Source organism: Lycium barbarum, chromosome 12 (genome assembly GCF_019175385.1).
Source record: "Lycium barbarum isolate Lr01 chromosome 12, ASM1917538v2, whole genome shotgun sequence".
NCBI lineage: Eukaryota > Viridiplantae > Streptophyta > Magnoliopsida > Solanales > Solanaceae > Lycium > Lycium barbarum.
The window spans coordinates 74618639-74627181 of record NC_083348.1 but is presented as its reverse complement, the minus strand read 5'-3'; the positions used below and the strand labels follow the sequence as shown (position 1 = coordinate 74627181).

Genomic DNA, 8543 nt, shown 5'->3' with positions numbered 1-8543 from the left:
ACTCAGCTGAGTCATGGTGCAGGGCATACTTTGACACAATGTGCAAGAATTGGCAAGTGGAGAACAATCTTGTAGAGTCATTCAATAAATGGGTGTTGGATGCTAGGTTCAAGCCCATTATAAAGATGTTGGAGGACATAAGAGTTAAGGTGATGACTATGTTGGGTGAACATGAATCTGATGTGATGAACTGGACAGGAGAATTCAGTCCTCAAACCATGCTCTTGTATAACCAATTTCTGAAGATTGCACAAAAGTGTACTGTTTACTTCAATGGGGATGATGGATATGAGGTGGCTCATGGTGTGGATAGGCATAGTGTGAACATAGAACTCAAAAGATGCACTTGCAGGACATGGGACCTCACAGGGATCCCATGCCCTCATGCAATAAGGGCCCTACTGTACAGGAAGATCAACCCTTTTACTCGGATTCACTGGTGGTACTCCAAAGAAGCTGCTCTCTTAACTTATTCACATAAGTTACAACCAGTAAGAGGAGAAATTTTTTGGAAGATAGAACCAGCCCATGCGATGGAGCCTCCAAAGTTAGTTAAGTTGGCTGGAAGGCCAAGAATTAAGAGAGTTAGAGAAAAAAATGAGTGTGTGAATAGACAAAGAGTGTGGTCTGAATCTAGAAACGGTAGGGTGATGACTTGTTCTACATGTGGAGAGCCTGGACACAATGCAAGGGGATGTCAAAAGGTAAGATACTTAACTTTATTATGCTAATTCATCACTTCATTAATTATTAACTATTAATATGAAATTTCACTGTTTTGATAGGTAGCTAAAGGAAAGCAATCAAAGGGTGGAAGGAAGACAAAGAAGAGGATCAGATCCTTGATTGATGAAGATGATGAAGGTCTGGCCAGAAGTCCACCTGCTATAGGACTCACACTTGAGGAAGAGCTTCAATTGACAGCACCCCAGCCTACTCAAACAAGTCAAGAAAGCAGTAGTGCAACAACACTTCCAAGTCAGGCAAACAGTAGTACAAGTGAATATAGACTTATGCCAACACCATCAGTGGCAAGGCAGCAGCCCATCAACAATGCTTTTACTGCTGAACCAGACTTCGATTTTCTATCAAATGATGAAACAGATCCACCTCTAATGCCAACGAGTATTTCAGAGGCCAAGACTAGATTCCTAAGGCAGATGCAAGTTGGAGAAGCAACTGGAACAAGGTGTATTGGTTTTGTTGGTGATGCTAGTGGTGTTAGTAAGCCAACAAACCTTCCATTCTCACCAAGGGGGCTTACATGGCAAAGAAACACTGCTGTAACTGGAAACAAGCTTCAGAAAATAGCCAAGTTGAAGACAAGGAAGGGGAATGGCAAGGAGCAGATTTAAACTTGTGAACTTGTGATAGTTTTTTGGGTTTAATATGATGTAATTACTGCATATGACAGTACTTTAACTATTTAGGTGTTTGTTTGGCTGTTGTAACTTGCAAGTGGATGTCATGTTATCACTTTGGTGGTGACAGTTTTTGGGCTTATAATGTGACATCCCCTTTGTCATGTAATTGCACTTTGACAGTTTTTGGCAGTTTTATGTTCAATTAGTGTTGGCTAAATTACAGTTAATGTTAAGTTATTTTAAGTTAATGTTGACAGTTTTTGACATAATGTGTTGTTGAAATTATTTTGTAGTTGGAGTGATGTTGGAATTATTATGTAGTTTGAATGTTGTTGGATTATTGTGCAGTTTGAATGCAGTTGGAATTAAACGAATCTTGGCTAAAAAGTTACTGGTGCCACATGCTTGATTTTTGCTATGTGTGGTTCTTCTTGGCTATAAATGTTGTCACTGCAGTTTTTATTATTAACTAGACTAGATTCTGAAACAAATAAGTATGTATTCTATTGTTAGTTGTTGCTGAATATTCTCAGGCAGTCTGGTGTTTTAAATTGTCCAAAGTCATTTTCGTTTAAAGAAAATCGGTGCACTGATGAATGGCATAATATGCAATTGTGAGTTTCAGACCATGCTCAGCATGTTTCATCTCTATGTAAGATGATAATTAATGAATTATTGCACCAAGTCCTAGTAAAGAGCTTAATCCATATCTACTAATATAATCCTTATGCATTAAGTAAAACAATAATCGATTGCAGTTGATTCTAATTTGAAAGCTAAGAGACAAATTCTTTGACCTGTCATCATCTCTTGGTTCAACTTTATTTGCCTTATAATTGGACAGAATGCCATTGAATTTGAAACCATTTGCAATCACAAAGGACAGTATGCCTATTTCATCTAAAAGAAGGTTTCACATTGGACAAATTACAACAACAACTTATCCAAATGAGGGCATTACATTACATTCATCGAAATAAAGGCATTTAAAACCACTTCATGATAGGATTTTTCGAGTTACACCAAAAACATAAATACTAGTCTCGTAAGGGCATCACTTCATCATTGGAGCTGTAATGACACCCACGAAAAGTGCCAATGAAACTATAATTACCATCCACATCTTTGTTACTTTGTCTTCCAAAGTTGACACTTTAATCACTTGAGAATGACTTATAGCCTCCAATTTGGCTACTTCTTTCCTCAAATTGTCTATTTCAACCTTAAGAGCATCCAAAGCAGCCACTAACTCTCTGACTTCAGTCAATGGAGTATCCGAAAATATTACATCTTCCCATTTCCAATAACCACAAGAATTAATCTGTCCAAAAAATTAAAATTAAATTAACACCTAAATAATGCACTTTATCAATCAAAATATGAATAACAATAATAACTAACCTTAGGCTTAGGACACTTAAAGAACTTCCTTCCAGGGTTTGAAGGAGTTTTTGAAGTTAAGTGGCTAGCTATCAAACCACAATGGCACTTCAACTGTGACGAGGAGCTATTTTCTGACATTTTTCAAGACAAAAACAGTGGAAGAGAGGAGAGAAGAATATAACAGAGGAAAAAAACCCTAGCTTTTGATGGTGAAGAAGAAGAATATAAGAAGAAGCATCGTTTGAGTTTTTCAATTTTAGGACCCATTTAATTATATGGGTGACATGGCCTCTTATGTGGCATAAAATTTCCACCGTGACATTTATTTAAAAAGCCAGTAGCCACGGTGGACAGAGGGTTAAAAATAAGGGTAAATGGTTCAACTATTGTAACGGTAGGAGTATAAATGGTCTGATAGTATAACGGAGTAAATATGAACCTTTTACCAAAATAGAGGGGTAAATCAGGCCCTTTTCCCAAAAATAAACTAATAACATGGGCACCCGAGGGGACCAAGGTACTAGAGAGAAGAGGTGACGTGTCCGCAATCCAAAGGAAGCTGATTCTATTCAAAACCCTCCACTTTCCCTTTTCGTATCTCCCTATCCCTTCTCTCTGTCTCTCTATTTGTATCTTTCCTTTCCTAATTGAGGGATTTGATCATCGCCATGGATGTTGAGTCACCCGAGTTCCAAGATTGGGAGTTGCTTCACTCCAACCCGACTTCCCACTCCGAACCCGTAATTCCATCCGGTTCAGCCACGAACGGTCTGGATGAAGTTGGATCAGAAACAGGCGGTATGATTCAACCCAATTACTTCTCTATAGACTCCTCTCAAAGCAGGTACATGACTAACTTCAGTGGAAGTGAAGAGGGCTCTGAAGAATCGGATAATCCTAGTTGGATTGAGCCTGGTTCGGAAAACCAGTTTATCACGAAGAATTACAGTGAATTCTGGTCGGATTCCGGCAGTGATCGGTCCCAAACACGAACAACCGGTGAACGTGAAGGAATTGAAGAGACAAGAAGTGAAAATGGAGAATTTGGGGACTTTGAGGAGGGACAAAATAGTCATTTACAAGATGGTTCAGAAAAGAAGGAAAATGGAAATGTTGAAGGTGAAAAGAAGAAAATGAGCATAGTGTGGTGGAAGGTGCCAATAGAACTTTTTAAGTATTGGGGTTTAAGAGTTGGTCCTGCGTGGACATTCTCTGTAGCTGCTGCTGTTGCTATGGGTTTTGTTATTTTGGGTCGTAGGTTGTTGTATAAGATGAAGAAAAAGGCGAAGAAATTGGAACTGAAAGTAAGTGTGAATGACAAGAAGAAGGTATCTCAGTTCATGAGCCGTTCTGCACGCCTTAACGAAGCATTCTCTATTGTGAAGCTGGTTCCTGTTATTCGACCACAGTTGCCTGCGCCTGGAATCACTTTGTGGCCTGCCATGAGTTTGACATAAGGGTAATATTTGTTATGTAAAAGGATACGTACACTTGCACTCTGTTTGAATGGTTGTTACATATTGTTTCATAATGTATTGTATTATATTATATTGTATCATACTGTATTGTTTTAATTAATACAATGTTTGGATAGATTTTATTGTTTCCTGTTGTTATATAATGGCACACATTAACAATTTGAAGGATAAACCTATAAGAAAAGCAGGGTACCGGGTAGAGCTGTTATGAAAAGTATGGTGAGAGATAAAATCGGATTAATAGCAAAGACAAAATGAGAAGGAAAAAAAATGAGGTAACAACGCGATCACGCCAAATTGGTCGGTACACAAAACGAGACTTTTCGTCGTTACATGACGACGGATTTAGCGATACGATATAATAAAATGGAATAATCAAAATAAACACTGTATTTAAGCAAACAATACAATCCAATAGGTAACAACCATCCAAACAAACTGTAACACGTGTCCTTGCTTCTGTACTTGTATTATTCTATTTTTTACTGCTCCCCGGACTCTGGATCAAGTTGCTGTTTGATCTCAAAGCTATGTATAAGCTCCGTTATAATTACGTATTATCTCTTGCGTTGCCAACATAGAATCTCATGTAGTAATTCCTTTTTTGTGATTGAATTAGTCATGATATAGTATATTTTTAATTGATGAAATTAAGAAACTTTAAATCTGTTAATTCCGATCTTCTTTTGAGTCTTTGAAAAACAGTCTGCAGACTTTGCTATGAAGAGCAAGAGCTTATTGTGAGTGTAGAAAGAACAGTTGATGTGCATTATGCCTCACAACAAGGCTGTAGCTGAGTTTTGAATAAAACTAACAGAGCAAATCATGTTTCAGAGACATGAAATTGTCCTTCTCCCTCAGAACAGTCTGAATTCGTATGAATAAAAGGGTAAGTAGGACTGATTTTCGTCTCTCAGTTTTCCATATTGCTTTATCCGGAGTGCAGAACAATAAGAAACAAGTAACAAGGAACAATCAGTATGTAGAGAGAGCAACTGAATCTATCTCCACCAGTATAATAATCTAGGTACTCATCTGGTTTCTTCTAGTAAGAGTTCCAACTCAGCTCTAGCTCACCACCTTCATACCCCCATTTGAACAACATTCCAGAGCACCTTTCCTTTGTTGCAGCATTCCAGAGCACCTTCCCCAGCAGTGCTAAGCATGCTACCGTATATGGATCCTACCCCTTCAGCTAAAAGTCATGTTCCACATGTTTTGCAGGATGCCTTAGCTAGCTGCATTCCCTACTGAATCAACTCAGACGTTGATTCAGAGATTCCAGGGTAAGTACACAAGCAACTCTGGTTAATGAAGGCACTCTGCTTAGCATCCTCAATTTATTTGACACATCCGCTGCTGCAATATTTTCATATGTACACTAAACACAAACCCTTAGCATTGCTCTACACCACCTTTACCACTTAAATTGCTCTTTGCAAACTCAGAATCAAAATATCTCCTGACAGCACCATAAATGGACGAGCGCTACAAAAGAGCACATCAAGATCATTTCAAAAGGAAATGGCCAAACTATTTGGGAAAAGATGGAAACAAAGAAACAGAGCTACTTGTGGTAATAAGCACGAGGTCATTTTAATCAAACCACTTTTAGCTGTAAGGACATTGCTATCATGATTATCAATGATGATAATCATGATTATAGTATCAAAAAATTAGTCTCTATCCTTTTTCTCCAAAGGATACTCACACTTGAAGAAACTTCAATAGACGTCTTAAGCTTTGGCTACTCTAAAATAGAAGCAATGTTCTGAAAAGAAAATTCTGTTTTTGAAGATATCAGGTCCAAAATATCATAAATATCTTCATTCTGTGGATGTTTTTTGTCCCCAGCAACAAATGCAGAGACTTGATCCTTGACTTTAATCCAAGACCATCCAGGCTCCTTCATGACACCTTTCAATCTCATCAACTTCCTCAGTTCTGCTACTTCACCCCACTTCCCCTTTGATGCATAAATGTTTGACAGAGTAGTGTGAGTTACAGCACAATTTGGAGCAAGTTTAAGAATTTGCTCAGCCGCACGCCTTCCACATTCAGTGTCACCATGTAACCTGCAGCCTCTAAGCAAGGTTGACCAAACAACATCATCCTTTTCAAATGGCATACTCTTGATCATGTTCTCAGCGTCCGTTATTCGTCCAGCACGACAGAGTAGATCAATCATACAACCATAATGTTCCTTTGACAAACTAATTTTGTACTCCTCTTTCATCAATCTAAAATAGTGAAAACCTAGATCAACAAGTCCGGCATGACTACAAGCGCTTAGAACACCAATGAAGGTCACAGAATCTGGTCTTAGACCAGCATAAGGAATGTTTTCAAATAAACTTATAGCATCTTGGCTGTATCCATGTTCAGCATACCCATTAATCATGGCTGTCCATGATACAATGTCATTATTTCGTGCTGAATTAAATATCCTTGAGGCTTCTGGAATGCTTCCACATTTTGAATACATGTTGATCAAAGCACTCAGTACTAAAGGCGTATGATCTATTCCAATGATAAGAACATGAGCATGAAGTTGCTTGCCCTGGTCAAGGATTGCCATACTACCGCATGCACTAAGTACACTAGCAAGAGCAAATTCCGTTGGTTTTGGTCCTTCCTTTCTCATCCATGATAACAGCTCGAAAGCTTCCTCACCACAACCACCCTGAGCATACCCAGCAATAATAGTACTCCAAGAAACAATGTCTCTTCTACTCATTTCATGAAATATAAGTGAGGCCGAATCCAACTGTCCACATTTGGAGTACATTGTGACAATTGAATTTGACACTGACAGAGAATCAAGAAAACCTACACGTAAAACATTTGCATGCAGTTGTGCACCCCAGTCTAGTCTTGAAAGATTTGCACAAGCAGCAACAACTGCTGCAAACGTATACTCATTAGGAGACACACTCGATTCTTTCATTCTCAAGAATGCTTGTATCGCATATCGGTCTTGACCACTTTGAACATATGTCGTGATTACCGTAGTCCACGAAACAACATCTGGCAACCTCATTCTTCCAAACAAGAACACACCATAATTTAGTTTCCCGCATTTATTGTACATTGTAGCAAGACTATTAGCCACATAAGAGCTCATATCCAACCCCTTCTTCACTATCCTAGTATGCATTTCCCTCCCGTAATTCAAACACCCAATATCAGCACACGCTTTCAACACAATAGCATAAGCATATGAATCACATTCTACGCCATCTCTCCACATTTCAGAAAAATACACCAACCCTTCCTCATTGTAACCTGCGCGAACAAGCCCCGTTATAACAGCAGTCCAAGAAACTACATTCCTAAGAGGCATTTCATCAAAAACTCTACAACCCTCCAACACATTACCAGCTTTCATGTACATATCAACAAGTGAACTGCCCACAAAAACAGAACCAACTAAATCAGATTTTATCGAATACCCGTGTAATAACTCACCACAATTCAAATTCATACTAATCCCACATGCCTTCACTGCGAGGCTAACAGCAAAAGGGTCCATTTTAACAATAGGATCACGCCTCATTTCTAAGAATAAAGACAATGCTTGTAATGAACTAGAAGCATTAACATAACCGGAAATCATGTTGGTCCATGTTACCTCATCCCTTTGAGTCATTTTATCAAACATCTGGCGTGCATTTTCCAACTGACCTTTTTTCACTAACTCCTTTAATTGGGAGTTGATTTCAAACATGTTTTGCAATGGAAAGTCATGGGGTTCTTGCATTAAATGATAGTTTCTTTTCTCCAAATCCAAAAAGTCTCCCCATTTAGCATAGGTAAATTTTGATGTTGAATAAAATCTTCTGAGACAAAGCCTGATTGATATCATACCACTTCAGAACTAGCTATAATAACTCTACATACATTACCCACTGTTCACAGATCTTGCTATGGTTTAATGACAGCTTAGTGAAACTGTAAATAAAATATTAGTGACTGAATTGTGACGTAGTGCCACGACTTTCTTTACGTATATTTCGAACGTTCTCTCTAATAAGTTCAAACTGACTGTATTAATTAAGGACGCTTTTGGTCATGAGAATTACTATCTTCATTTCAAAATTTCAAATAAGCTAACATAATTTTTTTCATGTCTTTTAAATATTTTGAGTTATCAATTATTATGACTTATAGTATTCCCTTTCATTTCTAAATAAATGGTGTTATAGCTTTTTCATTCTTTTTCCAAATATGTGGTGCTAATTTTAAGAAGAAATTAATCTTATTCTTTTAAAATTATTCTTATTTACATAATAAAAAATTATTAAATAACTTTTTTTTT

The 8543-nt window shown here is 37.8% G+C and overlaps 3 protein-coding genes across 3 annotated transcripts; 1 reads left to right on the top strand and 2 right to left on the bottom strand.

Moving 5' to 3' along the window:
• Nucleotides 1-2169: 2169 nt before the first annotated feature.
• On the bottom strand, nt 2170-3232 carry LOC132625171 (uncharacterized). Its single transcript, XM_060339989.1, has 2 exons — nt 2766-3232; nt 2170-2685 (listed from the first exon to the last, which is right to left on the bottom strand). Exons 1-2 carry the CDS (start codon nt 2883-2885, stop codon nt 2419-2421), a joined length of 387 nt encoding a protein of 128 aa, XP_060195972.1. The 5' UTR covers nt 2886-3232; the 3' UTR covers nt 2170-2418.
• A 183-nt stretch (nt 3233-3415) lies between these two features.
• On the top strand, nt 3416-4204 carry LOC132624434 (uncharacterized). Its single transcript, XM_060339217.1, has one exon. The coding sequence runs from the start codon at nt 3416-3418 to the stop codon at nt 4202-4204; it is 789 nt and encodes a 262-aa protein (XP_060195200.1).
• Nucleotides 4205-5802: 1598 nt separating this feature from the next.
• On the bottom strand, nt 5803-8310 carry LOC132625167 (putative pentatricopeptide repeat-containing protein At3g47840). The gene has a single exon (XM_060339985.1). The coding sequence runs from the start codon at nt 8088-8090 to the stop codon at nt 5973-5975; it is 2118 nt and encodes a 705-aa protein (XP_060195968.1). The 5' UTR covers nt 8091-8310; the 3' UTR covers nt 5803-5972.
• Between the last annotated feature and the right edge of the window lie 233 nt (nt 8311-8543).

Coding starts and splice junctions, on each gene's coding strand:
- LOC132625171 (XM_060339989.1), bottom strand. CDS start 2,885: ATGTCAGAAAATAGCTCCTCGTCACAGTTGAAGTGCCATTGTGGTTTG. Junction 2,686..2,765: donor TTAAGTGTCCTAAGCCTAAG/GTTAGTTATTAT, acceptor TTTTTTGGACAG/ATTAATTCTTGTGGTTATTG.
- LOC132624434 (XM_060339217.1), top strand. CDS start 3,416: ATGGATGTTGAGTCACCCGAGTTCCAAGATTGGGAGTTGCTTCACTCC.
- LOC132625167 (XM_060339985.1), bottom strand. CDS start 8,090: ATGATATCAATCAGGCTTTGTCTCAGAAGATTTTATTCAACATCAAAA.